This window comes from Myxocyprinus asiaticus, chromosome 7 (genome assembly GCF_019703515.2).
Source record: "Myxocyprinus asiaticus isolate MX2 ecotype Aquarium Trade chromosome 7, UBuf_Myxa_2, whole genome shotgun sequence".
In the NCBI taxonomy this organism is placed as follows: Eukaryota; Metazoa; Chordata; class Actinopteri; order Cypriniformes; family Catostomidae; genus Myxocyprinus; species Myxocyprinus asiaticus.
In genome coordinates this window covers 24,225,634-24,239,999 of record NC_059350.1, presented here as the reverse complement: position 1 = coordinate 24,239,999, position 14,366 = coordinate 24,225,634, and the positions used below count along the sequence as shown (strand labels likewise).

Sequence of the window (14,366 nt, the reverse complement as noted above, 5' to 3'; positions counted from 1 at the left end):
TTGTGTTAATCAATATTATGCCAGTCAAATGCTATTGATTGAGCTTAACTTGTATTGAACCTGCAAAAATTCCTGTTATCATGAGTTTTTAACCTCAGCATACTTGATTAGTGATATAGTTGCTAGATAGATTAAAAGCATACACAGATTGTGCTCTTTGGAGTTAACCTTTGCAGTTTACCTATCTTGCCTTGATCTTCAGGTGCTCCTCTGAAGCCCAGGAAGGAGCTGGTCTTTGAGGAGCTGGAATCTGGCGTGTTGGAGGTACGCTGGTCCTCCAAGTTCAATGTGTCAGCAGAGCCGGTGCTGAATGTTCTGCAGAGGAGATGGAACTACGGCATCCACCCCAGTGAAGATGGCGCCACAGAGTGGCAGGTAGTTGCACGGGTAAGTGTGAAAGCTTGCGTGTGTTTGCTTTATAGTCAGATAAGCAAGTTCATACTGTGGGGTTCGAAAGTCTGAGACAACTAGTGAAAGTGCTTTTAGTTAGCATGTTTCTAATTTAAAGCTGAAGTATGTAATTTCTGTGACACTAGCGCCACCGAACGTAACTGCAAAAATATATATATATAAAAAAAATAGATTTCTGAATACGCCCCTCACCTGCAGTTGTTCAGAGTCAGATAGTCCTGCCCTCTACTGACACCATTGCTTGAGTAATGTTGTTGGGGCGGGTCTAAGCATGTGGCTCAAAACAAACAGGAATTTTTATAGTGCCACAGAGACACTGTGTTTACAATTTTTACCTATAAATGGCTTACTTATAGTTGTCTCTGCATATTAAGCTGGGATAGAAGAAAGTATTTTAACACTGACAAAGTTACATACTTCAGCTTTAATACAGGATTTTTCATAACAAAATATACTGTATTAATAGCATAACAATTTGAGTGAAAATTTTAATTAAATATTTTACATAAGTTTCAGAATTTCTTAGTATTTTAATATCCCTCTTTTGCTTTTATGATAGCATGCACTTGAACTGTGCAAAAGTTTGTGCAAAACCTGATGATTCATGCTATCCCGGCATGATTTGAGAATCTTCAAAAAGAGCATTTTTGTGTGCTTGAATGGAAGCACTGAAATCTTTTTGTACAAATGTATAGTCATCCTAGAAATAAAGCAGAATTTTAAATATTTCTTCTTCACTTAACATCATAATTTTCTTTTTGTTTTAGATTTGTCAAAATACTAAAAGTTCTGTTTATTTCTAGGTATTATTATGTCTGTTCATTTTGGGGAAAAACTCCTAGAATTTTTTTTTAGGTCTCAGAATTTTAGGCCTAACTGTATGTTCTATCAATCATTCATTCTTCACTTCATTTAGTCATTCATATTCTCACTCGCATACTCTAAAACCTGCGGTTCATGTGCTGTAGACATCGGAGGAGCGTGTGTGGTTGACAGACATCCGGCCTGGTCGCTGGTATCAGTTCAGAGTGGCCGCAGTAAATGTGCATGGAACCAGAGGATACACCACTCCAAGCAGACACTTCAGATCCTCTAAAGGTGTGAGTGTGTGTTTCAGAAAGAGCTGCGAGTATGGTGTAAAAACTTTAATCAAATGGGATTTAATGGGATTCTATTGGAATCTCTTTTATTATTAATAATTGTTTCCTACAGGTTCCCATGGTCATGGAAAACATCAGAGAAATATCAGGGAATTATAAAATTTTGTTTTTCAGGCTTGGAAATTCAATTAATTGGTCGAATTGGTTCATAAATTGGTCTAAGGACACGTCCACACTAATCCATTTTCATCGGAAAACGCATTGATTTTGCTATGTTTATGCCTCTCATCCACACTGGAATGGCGTTGTCTTCCACCAAAAATTTAGATTTTAGAAAACACTCTCCATAACCACATAGTTTGGAAAACGATGATGTTAGGAAACTGAAAATTAAGGTTTCAGCTTTCAACAGATTAGTGTGGATGGGGTGTAAATAATTCACTTATGGATGTGTCTGAATGAAAAAGATTTATTTACCGAGTAATCACATATGACTGTAAAAGCTGGAAATTGATTGGTCAAAAAGAGTGGGAACCAAGTTATGTTATTTATATTAGACATTACCACCTGAAATGTTAGTAGTGTAGTTTTTGCAATTTTTTCTTTCTAACCTGAATTTGGCATCAAAATCACCCTTCCTTAGATCCTGCCTCTCCCCCAACACCCTCTGACCTTCATATCAGTGACATGACCTTTGGTGTGGGTCACTCTGTGTCTGCCCGCCTCAGCTGGAGCTTGTTCGCAGACTTGGACATCCCTGTGAATCACTACAAACTCTCTTGGAGCTTGTCTGACCACACCATGCTGCCCAAACTCAAAAGGAGACAGACTGCCAATGGGGTAATTCATATCAGCTGGCCACACACTCACTCTCTGCCCACTCCCTCTGTCTTTCTCTCAGTCTTTCACTTTCTCATATAATGGATTGTTTCCAAAACCCCTCGAGGGTTAAGCTTCCCATCCTCTTTCTTTCAGCAAGCCACAACAAATTAGATATCTTAGTGCAAATGGTGCAAGATAAACAACTTAAGATTGGGCCTTTGATCGCACCAAGCCCTAAATGTGAGAGCTTCAGACACCAAACTAGGGTGGTACAGAATTGCATCACCGCTCTTGGCAAAAGCAAACATTTCTGGGTGCCGTGTGATATGCAGCCAAAAACAGCATATCAATTGTAGTTCTGTTTGAGAGAAGGAAATCTCTCAATAACAGCTGAATTGTTTTTCTTTGAGTGAGATCATTTTGAAGAGTTTATTCCCCCCCTTTAGGATTTCAAGAGATGGCAGTTGCACTGCTTGCTTGCTATTTACATGTTATATTTTTTAAGTCTTTGTCAGCTGAGAAACATGGAAATTTCCTTAAAAAATACTCAACTTTTTAAATAGCTGTTGAGTCAGCACCTTCAGTGCTGTCATTTATGGCTTCTATAACAAAATGATCAGAGAATTTTTATGCTGCAAATTAATTTTATTCAGAGTACACTGCCACTTAACGTATAAGATTACAGCATAACCTTCATACAATTCAGACAGCATTATAGTCGTTTGTGTAGTCTATTGCTATGATATATGTGACTCAGCAACAGTATCAGATCCAATATTATTATAGGTTTATGGGGTGGGTAAAATGTATACATGGGTTTACCTTCTATTTTTATACAGGCACCATTTGTTCTTTTTTATTATTAATTGAATGACTGACTTTTCTAATGCATGCCTGTGGGTTTTGTGTGTGTAGGACTCTACTTATGCTGAGCTGAATGACTTGAGAGAGAACAGGAGTTACACGGTGGAGTTGCAGGCAGTTTCATACTGGGGTCAGGTCCCCCTCAAGAGCTCCAAGGCCATTCTTCAGTTTACTACAAGCCAGAGACAATCTGGTACAAAACTATTTAATTGCAGCACATTTTTGCTTGGTACACTACATAACAGCACTCATTTGGGGGTTGTGAAATACAGTGAGAAACAGCTGTAAATGTTTTTCATTTGTAACTTCATACTTTTTCCCCATATTTGATGTAATTCAGATTTGGAAGCCACAGTCAGCCCGGTCTTTGTAAAGCCCCAGTCAGATCTGTTGGACGTGGGCACGCCATTTTATCAAGATGGACAGCTTCAGGTCCGGGTCTACTGGAAAAAGAGAGGTATGACAGAGGCAATACATCATGTCTTTCATCTGAGAGAAAATCCTGTTCTGTTACTGTGCTTAATGTCTATGTTCCTCAAAGCTATGCTTTGTAATTATGTAAACAAACTGCTTATTGAAGAGTTAAGAATCAGGATTATGTGTAATTAAATGAAGAACAATAGCTCCTTGTATGAGATTAGATAATAACTAGTACTGAAAAGCGTGTGGACCTGTGTGTGTGTGCGCTAACATGAACTGATGAGATATGTCTTGGTCTAACTTTGCAACCGGCAAATTAGATTTGAACAGTTTTATTCTGTTAATGAGTGATGAGTTGATTGATTCTTCTGTACATTAAACTAACTAATAAAAGCTTTCATGGATATGATAACATTTCACTCATACAAAGTCAGGCAAAGCTGTGCTTAAAATGGTACTGTGCAAGGATATCATGAGTGCGACAGTGATTTCAATAACTGTCCAAATGGCCACATGTCAAATCCCTTTAGCAATCTCTCTAATGGATGTGCAACAGATTTATCTCACACTGATCTGCGAGGCATATTATCAAGATTGCTTTGATTTGCTTTGCATATTTTGCTTTGTTTTGCATTGCATTGCTTTGCTTTGCAAATTGTCTGGCTTTATTTTGCTGGATATGTAAAAAGCTTTTCTGTAGTGCATAGTGCTGAGCATTGATTCATTGTAAGGTCAAAATGGATTATTACTAATGATTGCCATTGAATAATTAACCATTCATCTACTGAAAAGGAAGTCTGATTTTGCTTAATAATATAATGGAAAGCTTAGCTAACAACATGTATTACGGTACGTTAATGGCAGTACAAGAATCCAAATGTAATATAAATGTCTTAAGAAAGTGACCACATGATTGATTGGTGAATTTGGCATTGTTCACTCATGGAGACAGAATTGAACATATACAGTACAAAAGTCTTTGATGAATCTGGCATCTCTCCCTTTCAGATTCCACTGTGAATCATTACCGTGTGCAATGGTCTCCAGAGTTCTGCAGTCACAATGGATCCAATACCCAGGAAAAGCTTATCACCCAGGTAACCAGTCAGGAACGTTCCGCCTATCCTCCCTACAGGTGCGAGGCCATATTCTGGCAGCTCATACATAAGATGGATTTCCAGGGTGAGCGTTCATGTGGTGTTCATTGATCATTCATGGTGTATAACTCACCATGTGCGGAAAAGTCCTTCATGCACCAATTCTAGAAAGCTAGAAGGGGAGGAAATATTCTTTCACAACCTATCTAAGATTTAGATTTTCATCAGTGTAATTATATATTTATATTAACAATTTGTTATGAGAGATGAATGTGTTAAACTATGACACACTGAAAATGGAAAATATCTTTATTAGCATAAAAAAAAAAATCTCCCTGTGATATATGCTAAACATGAACTATAGATTTCATCAGAGTGCAGCCCAGTATGGCCCACAGCCATGTAGAATGTGGTGATAGGTGATCAGTCATCATATTTCTCATTGAATTCTTCTCTGCAAAGTAATGCCTCACTTTTGCTCCTTATTCATTTATCTATGCAGGCGTATTTTGCCAGCCTTCCAGGTCTTCAGTTCTCTTGCAAGTATAAGGTGATCATCCAGCCTGTGGCGTCAAAGGGTCGAGCCCAGGCAGAGAGCACAACCTTCTTCACCCCGTCCTGTGCTACCATCCAGAGCAAGAGCACCAAACCTATCCCCTGCTCCACTGTCTCGGGTTATTAGGAGATTTATTAGAAAAATATATTTTGGATAATTTGTCATTGATTTTGATGGATAATCACTGAAGTTCTATATTCATTGTATCACTAGTGATGAATGAATTATGTTTGAAAATGTGAATGTTCTCATCATTCTCATGCTAGATTACATACTACTGTGGTGTATGCTACCCTGTAAAGACAAAACGCAGTAACTACGCAAACACAGACAAAGTTTTTTGATAGTCTAGCCGAGTGCTGAATGATTTGGATTAAAAATCTAATTACGGTTATTTAGAAAAGTATTGTGATTTTGAACTGCGATTTGGTGAACATTAAAAAAAAAGAAAACTAGTTAGTACTGTTTTTAAGTATTATTATAAGAAATCATTATAAAAATAATTTTTTGTATAATAATAATAATTATAATTATTATTATACAGTAGTAACATAATTCTTTATGTGCAATTAGTGAATTTAGAGCGCTGTAAATATAACACGCTCAGGGCACATAACACATTTGTTAACTCAGCACAAAAGGGAATTTGTATGTATCAAGTACAGAACTGCTCTAAAACCACTGAAAACACTGTATCATGTGCTTCACATGCTCTTTGAGTATGTGTAATACACTACAGAGCTGCACAAATACAGTAAGCACAGCGACTATTTATTTATTTAAATTGCAGAACTTGTGGTTTGATAATCCCACTAGGTCATATCGTGGTTTCGTTTTTATTTCGATTAAATGTTCAGCCCAAGTTTTGCCAAATGTGGATTATAATAATAATAATAATAATAATAATTTTTATTTATATAGCACTTTTCTATATAAACCCAAGGTTGCTTTACAAAACTAAAAACAACACAAATGTATCACAATAAATGGCAGTTATACAACAATAAAAAATTTAATAAAAAAAACTTTAAAAAAAACCTCATGGGCCAAAAGCAGAGGAGTAACACAGAGAGAAAAGATGTGTTTTTAGCAGTTTCTAGAAAAAAAAGCAAGGAAGAGGCTTCACGGACTTTCTGTGGAAGAGAGTTCCAAAGTCTAGGAGCAGCTACACTAAAGGACCTGGAACCCATAGAGACTAGTCTAAACTTAGGAATTGCAAGCAAGCCAGCATCAGATGATTTTAAGGAGCGGCCAGGAGAGTAGGGATGTAATAACTCAGATAAGTAATTAGGGGCAAGGTTATGGAGAGCTTTGTATGCAAGGATGAGGATCTAAAGTGTTTGCGAGAGGAGACCGGGAGCCAGTGGAGGTCCTGCAGGATAGGAGTTATGTGAGCACTTTTTTTTTATATATATATAAAATAAGTCGGGCAGCAGAGTTTTGCTCATATTGTAGTCATTTGACAGCTTTTGCAGGAAGACCAATGAGAAGTGAATTCCAGTAGTCTAGGCATGATGTCACAGGCATGTATTAAGGTTTCAGCATCCTGATTGCTGAGAGAGGAGTGAATACGGGAGATATATTACGAAAGTGAAAGAATGACATCTTTACAATCTTTGTGATATGAGCATTAAATGATAATTCAGAATAAAAAATTATGTCAAGGTTTTGAACGGTCAGGGAGGGCTTAATATAGTCTTCATCCAGGTCAAAAGCAATAATAGATTGTTTTGAAATGACAGATTTGGGCCCAAACAGAATTACCTCAGTTTTTTTCTGAGTTGAATTTGAGATCATTTGAATTCAGCCAGAGCTTCAATTCACGGATGCAGACAGACAGTGCGGGAGCAGGAAAGACAGAGGAGACGGGTGTGGATGTAAATATGAGTGTCGTCAGCATAACAGTGGAAGCTAAACCCATGGTGTCTAATTATCTGTCCTAATGGCAACATATAAATTGTGAAAAGGAGTGGGCTGAGAACTGAGTATAAAATACTCTCACTCTGTTTTCTATGTATTTTAGCATAGTTGAGACAAACCTGTCTGTCATAGGACAGGTCATAGTCTTAGAGACCCCAAATTGGTCAACTCAATTTTGACAAAATATGAAGTTACTGCATTTTGGCTTTGTTGGGCAGTATGGGTGCATGTTTCTTATTTGATTTTGATTGTGTATGTTCTCTTAATCCACAGTAGTAGTTCCTCCAAAGGTCCTGGTCAAGGCGGAGAACCTGACAGCAGCATTCTCGATCTACATGGGAAACGTGACAGGCCTGTTCTCATGGGTGGTGGCAATGTCTCAACCCCCACAGCAGGTCACAGGGTACCAGGTCACATGGGCGGAGGTCATCACAGAGAGCCGCAGAAATAATCTGCCCAACAGTCTCATATCCCAGTCTCAGATTCTGCCTCCAGTAAGTCATGATGCTGATCATTGTGGTAACATGCATATATTGTGTTTTGCATGCTGGTCCCATTGGATGCCTCTTTGCTAATTGACCAGCATGTTGTGTTTTGGACAGTAGCTAGACCAGCACCAAACCAGCTTAAACCAGTGTGGACCAGAATAGAATTCATGCTGTTCTAACTGTTTTAACCTCTGATTTCCATGTGTTAATGCAGGCAGTAATAAATTTGACCTGAGATCTCAATTATATTTATTGTACTATGATTAAAATCCAACATTCTACAATGCATTTGTATTATTCTGTCATGTATTTGCATGTTGGTTCTTCTACAGTGTATTTGTATTTTCAAATCTTTCTCAGACTCAAATTACGTAAATTAAATAATAATAATAAAAAAAATATATATTTCTCTTTCTATCTCCTTTCATTTAGGAGCGTAATGTCCTAGTAGTGTATAGTCTTCAGCCAATGTCTCTCTATAGGCTTGAAGTGCAGGTCATCACTGCAGCAGGACAAGGCCCAGCAACATCTAGAACCTTCCAGACACCAGCTCACAGCAAGCCAGTCCTGCATTACAGTAAGTTCATTCATTACATAAAACATTTGTGTAACTTAGCATGATGGACACAAGCACATACTTCAAAACATCAACTTCAAAATAGTGTTCCTCCAGTTTCTTCTTATGTCATAATTTATCAAAGAGCATCTATTGCTGTATGACACTGACCTTTTTAAGTGCTATAGTTACAAAATCTTAATAGACCTTCTTCAAGGTAGATGTCATATTTTATTTTTCATCATTGAAAACTAGATTGTTGTAAGAAACCTAGGGTTATGGTTAAGGTTATGGTTAGGTAGGTTACCTAACCCTAAGTAAGGGGTGGACACATAGTCTGTTCAATTATTTACATTGTTAAATACCTTGGTGTCGATCATTAAGCTGATCGAACATTAAAAATGTCATGCCAAAGAAAATTCCAGTGACAACAAACTCCAGAAAACATGGGTTGTGGTGATTAGTTGTGACTTTGGACATTGGGATTGTATAACCAGTTGAACTGTGCATGCCTCGCAGCCTCATTTTCAATCCCAAAAAATTAATATGGCGTCTTCCCAGACTAAGGTTTGTAGTGGAGGGCTGAAAAGACATTCTTGTTTATTAGAAGGGGAAGCTCAGGGGGTGAATGGGAATTAAAAAAAACACCAGCTCTCAAAGTTTGAGCTACATTTTGTGTGGAGGTCAAACAGTGAATTGCTTTCCTTCTTCTGCCTTCAGTGTGTAAGTGTCTTTTAACTCTGATCCGTAGAACCCAGGATTAAGAAACACCATCTAAGGTCGGTGATAGAACGGCACTGAAGACCACATTGCAATGAATCATCTAGAACCAGAACTGACTCCTCAGGAACACAGAGAACCAGAAGAACCAAAGAACAGCCAATTGAAAATTGCATTTCAACCTGAGCCAGTCAGCTGCCTCAAACTCAACATGGGGACCTGCTGTAATCTGAAAATCAAATTGTGATTGACCTATGATATTTGAGGACCAAGTAATTTCCTCTTTGGGGGTAGGAGATTCTATCACAAACTAATTAGAATAGAATATGCAACAAAGACTCATTCATTAAAAGCAAAAGTGATTAAATAAAAATACAAAAAAATATGGATTTAAAACTGTTACGTTGGCGTAGATTACAACATGCCTAAAAGACATGCTGGTTACCTGCACCCTAAGCACTGCAAATGGAGCCTTTTTTAAACCAATGTTGCATGTGATGACTAATTTGGTGTGACCTGTAAATAAGCCTGACTCAATATAACTGTGTGTGGTTTTGCATGTGTTCGTTAAGCATGTGTTATTAGCAACAAATGAGGAATCAAAGAAAAATTATTCCAACTCTTAAAGAAAATGGCATTTAACTTTATGATGGTTTTGTGTGGTGTGTGCTCAGTTTGCTGTATAGATATTTGTTTGCCATCATGTAGTACCTGTATATACTATATGTTTTTTATTTATTTATGTTTGCAGTACAAATGTGTAATGTGGGTTTGTAACTGTGTCTGAATGTAAAGTATGTGTCTGTGCATAAATTTGTGTATGTGCAGGTTCCCCAGCATCATTCACCAACTTACAAACCCTTACAAGGAGATTTAGTATTAAAATATTTGTAAATTCCCATGGATAATGAAAATTTATGTACATATTTTATATGATTAAAGCTGTTAAACCTTGTTTTCCCTTTACCATACTGGTTATGTGTTTTGTGTAACAAAGCTGGCAGGGATAATATGAAATTGCATGTAAATCTGTCATTGCCAAACCATCATAATGCACAAAGAAAATCCACATAAATGTGCACATACAGTATAAATGGCATCAATACATTTTGCTTCTAAAACACTTCAAATTGGTACAAAACAATCACATTATCTCAAGTACAGGCAAGCAACTTTTCCAGGCCATGACAATAACAATATATACAGAGATAATTGTGTTTATTTTTTAGAGGAAAGAGACATTCTGTTGATGCAGCTACACTGGGTTCAGCTTGTATTGCTGTTGTGGTTCAGTGTGTGTGTGTGTGTGTGTGTGCAAACAAAGCAGTCATAAAGCCCTAAGCTCAAGGGAAAAGTGCGTCGTTTCTCAAACATACACATATGCATGCAGGCAACTCTACCCTTGTAGCTCTGTAGTCACTTTCATTAGAATTCAACCCCACATTTGGCCTTCATGTCACAATATGTAAGCATTTGTGCATGTGTGTGCATGCTTGATTGTTATATGAAATTTCGATATGCCGTGTTGTCACTACCCCTTACGAAAATATCTTAGCAGAAAGACAGGAGACAGTAAGGAGTGTATATACAATATACTGTATATGAGTCTGGATCCAAACTGAGATAGTGTAGATCCACTAAAGGTGGAACACATCACACATCTACACAGAGTCAGGCTGTACCATATGATGGATATTACAAGTGGCTTGTTTGGATGGTGTGGTATGGCTTCCATATGTAGTATGTCGCATGTGACCTGTGTATATGTGTGTACGTGCTTGGTTTAAACCGATACGCTGATTTATTTTTTCTTTATGGTTAGACTTTAAATGGTCTCTTATCTCTTATCTGTCCAAACTCCCTGAGGGAGTGTCTGAAAAGTGCACTGTTATTAGAGTGAGACACATTAAACATTTAGAGTGTAAAAAGGGATGTACCTTACAGTGATGTTCCAAGATGAACCTTTAAGTTGTTGATTCAATAGGGAGTCTTACTATTTTATCATGAATAGTCATAGATAATGAGACACATTAGAATCAACCTTGTTTAAAGTAATCAGTCTCTTGTCAATGATGCCTCAATGGGTTCACTTAAGTAGAAAATATTAGTTGTTTGAATTCAGGCCTAATGTGGTTATGACTGATACATAGAATGTCTCTTTAAATCGTGTTGCATCTGGAGCTGTACTGTGCTGTGAGAACATTAGAGAACGAAATGGCCTGGTTGGAAGTGTCTTCTTGGTTCCCTGCCGAAGTTGTGAACTGCGCCTCAGGATTTATGAGTGCTCCTGGACTCTGGTGACCCAGAGACAGGGATTTAGAAAAAAAAGAGAAAGTAAGGTGGGGGCTGGGGAGTTTGAGAAGACTCGATCCACTTGCAACACATTTATGATACTCCAGAGAGTGTCCGGGGAAAGGTACAGAGAGTATGTGAGAGAAAGAGTGAACAGAGAGAGATCGTTTACGAGAGGAAGGGAAACAGAATCAGGAAGAAGGAAATTTAGAGGGGAGAGAAGCAAAGGAACCAAAGGGGAGAAGAGGAAAATGAAGGACAGCGCGAGAAGGAGAGAATAGATGACTTGAGGGACTGAAAGTGTGAGCAGATGAAATATGTATCATAATAGTTCACACTTTTAAAGCCAGAGGGAGAGATATGATATTTCCTCCTCCCACTTTCCCATGAGCCTCCCTGATAAGTTGCTTCACAACCAGCCAATCCTATTAGAGACATTTTCAGAAGTGATTGCACTCTGGCCTGGCCTGGACTCTCACTTACACTATTACAGCTTCAATTCCTGTTTAATGGGCATCCATCAAGTAGTGCATTCTAACTTCAAATCTGATGAAGAGCTAATTCTTCAGAAATCAATTTTAATTACACTTGTTTGGCTGTTTCCCACATTTTACATCTTCCTGAACTCCCAGATACTGTTTAATCAAGGCATGGAAGGGATCTGATAGTGCTCTGCGAAGTGTACAGGGAAATATCATGACCATGGGTTAAATAACAGTTAAGGAGACACATACATATTGTAAATTAATTAACCAAAATTAACTAAATCAATTTTTTTAAAACAATCACGTGTTTTTAAATATAGTGATTTAGAGTATGATGAATTTTATGATTTATTTAAGCAATATCACACAAACAATAGTGCTCTTGTGCACTCATGCCATTGGAAAGAACAGGGATGCTGATATACAGAACAACAGCACGGCTGTGAGTGTGATATTGATTTTATACAACCATTCAACAAATAAGTAAATAATATGAAATAACTTGCTTTTCAGACAAAATTGTCCAGCACATGCATTTCTTCTCCACCATCAAAAATAGTTCCAAAAGAAGCGAAAGCATCAAGCAAGCACAACTTCACTCTCTACACTGCTCTCATAATCTGGTTTTGAACTAGTGGTGTTTCATTAGTAAACTAATCAGTAGTTGTGTCCCAAATGACGCACTGTTCACCTAGACTATGCACTCGGCCATCTAGTGTATGAATTTTCAAAGTGTAGTGTCGTCTCAAAAGGAACACTAATGTTTTTTTTTACTACATGGAAGCTTTCGCTTCAAACACACATAATACAGTAAGTTTCTGCTTGCTTAGCACGTAAGCCAATCTCAGTCCAACACGTACTGTATTTCTCATATAATGTAGCCTTCATATTTACAAAGTGTGGGTAATAGTGAGCATTCAACTCACATTGGTAAGGTGCTGTCATCACAGAAGTTTCACTAATTGCCACATAATCACCAATAATTACAAATGTTTTGTCAGGGCAACATTGCAGCCAGGTACCTCCGCCCCTTCCGCAACGTAGGGCAAGCCAAATCGTTGATATGAAGTGTCCAACATTACTCACTCCATTATTTTGGTTAAATTAGTATGTCATCCGTGTACTTATAGTACTCTTCTTTTTGTTATATTTTCAATATAAACACACTATACTTACACTACAAAATGGTGGAGAATAGTTCAGTATGTTATTTGGAATGCAGCTAGTGTTTTTGAACGAATCTTTTTATAGAACAAATCATTCTTGTTCACTTCCACTGTTTCGGTGGCGTTTTTAATGTTTCAGTTGAGTCAATGAATGAATGACTCACTTATGACATAAAAGACAGTCATTTGTCACCACCTACTGGAGTAAATATGCAAATTACAGAAATGGAGAAGCGAAGTGATACAAATACTGAAGCGTCCCAGTACTGTTGGACTGCATATCAGCACTCTTGGAGTGCTGCTGGTCCAATCAGATTTAAGGACCTGAACACATTGTTGTAGCCTATAAATTAATTAAATTTTTACTTACTGAGCACTTTACTAGGAACATTATGATCCTAATAAAGTGCCCAACATGGTCTTCTGCTGTTGTAGCCCATCCGTCTCAAGGTTTGGCGTGTTGTGGATTCTGAGATGCTATTCTGCTCACTACAATTGTACAGAGTGGTTATCTGACTTACCGTAGCCTTTCTGTCACCTTGAACCAGCCTGGCCATTCTCTGCTGACCTCTTTCATCAAAAAGTTGTTTCCGTCTGCACAACTGCCACTCCAGATATTTTTTTTTTTTTTGTTTTTGCCACCATTCTGAGTAAACTCTAGAGACTGTTGTGCATGAAAATCCCAGAAGATCAGCAGTTACAGAAATACTCAAACTAGCCGTCTGGCACCAACAATCACGCCACAGTTGAAATCACTGAGATCGCATTTTTCCCACATTCTAATAGTTGATGTGAACATTAACTGAAGCTTCTGACCTGTAACTGCATGATTTTATGATTGGTTGATTAGATAATCGCATGAATAATTAGGTGTACTGCTTTTAAGAAAGTGCTCAGCGAGAGTATATATGTTTATATAAACGGACTGACTATTTGCACTAGGTGTAAATAGCACCTGCCACACAGTGCCACTATTTGCACTCCAATAGCCTGTTGGAAAAACAGAAATTGAAGACAAACTGCACCCACTGGTTTTGCTGAAATGGTGTAGTGTGTAAAGATGGTGTGGGTGTTCCTTTTTTATGTGGACAACCCGGGTTCTAATCCGCCTTTTGACCCACTTTTTCTCATCCTGTTTCCTGTCTCTCCACTCTTCATTTCCTTTAATACTACATGTAATAATGAATAAAAATGAATATAAAGGTTGATTTCCTCACAGTGATTTGGTTACGGTGAAGGAGTTGAGAGAAAGGTTTGATCCAGGTAAAATCATGGTACCCATGGTTCTACTAGTAATATTTTAGTAACCATGTTTTTGGCGGAAGCAATAGTTTTAATTCATTTCACCGTGGTGTTACTTTTTTAATTATTATTATTTTTCTACAAAGTACCATGGCGATATTATGGTTACTGTAGTTAAACCATGGTTAATTTTTGTAAGGGAAGATTAGGGTTTGGTTTAGGGGTAG

At 37.7% G+C, this 14,366-nt stretch overlaps 1 protein-coding gene across 2 annotated transcripts in view; it reads left to right on the top strand.

The window, feature by feature from the left end:
- The window catches only part of anos1a (anosmin 1a), a 35,168-nt gene extending 25,258 nt beyond the window's left edge, over positions 1-9,910 (top strand). Inside the window, exons 5-14 of one of the 2 annotated variants that reach the window (XM_051703591.1) lie at positions 203-387; positions 1,380-1,509; positions 2,155-2,351; positions 3,249-3,390; positions 3,538-3,654; positions 4,626-4,714; positions 5,217-5,388; positions 7,467-7,684; positions 8,111-8,255; positions 8,986-9,910. In XM_051703591.1, the coding sequence (XP_051559551.1) occupies positions 203-387; positions 1,380-1,509; positions 2,155-2,351; positions 3,249-3,390; positions 3,538-3,654; positions 4,626-4,714; positions 5,217-5,388; positions 7,467-7,684; positions 8,111-8,255; positions 8,986-9,035 (1,445 nt within the window). In that variant the 3' untranslated portion in view covers positions 9,036-9,910. Of the gene's footprint in view, positions 1-202; positions 388-1,379; positions 1,510-2,154; positions 2,352-3,248; positions 3,391-3,537; positions 3,655-4,625; positions 4,715-5,216; positions 5,389-7,463; positions 7,685-8,110; positions 8,256-8,985 lie in introns of both variants that reach the window. The other variant, XM_051703589.1, reaches the window with a different exon arrangement.
- The last annotated feature ends 4,456 nt before the right edge of the window (positions 9,911-14,366 follow it).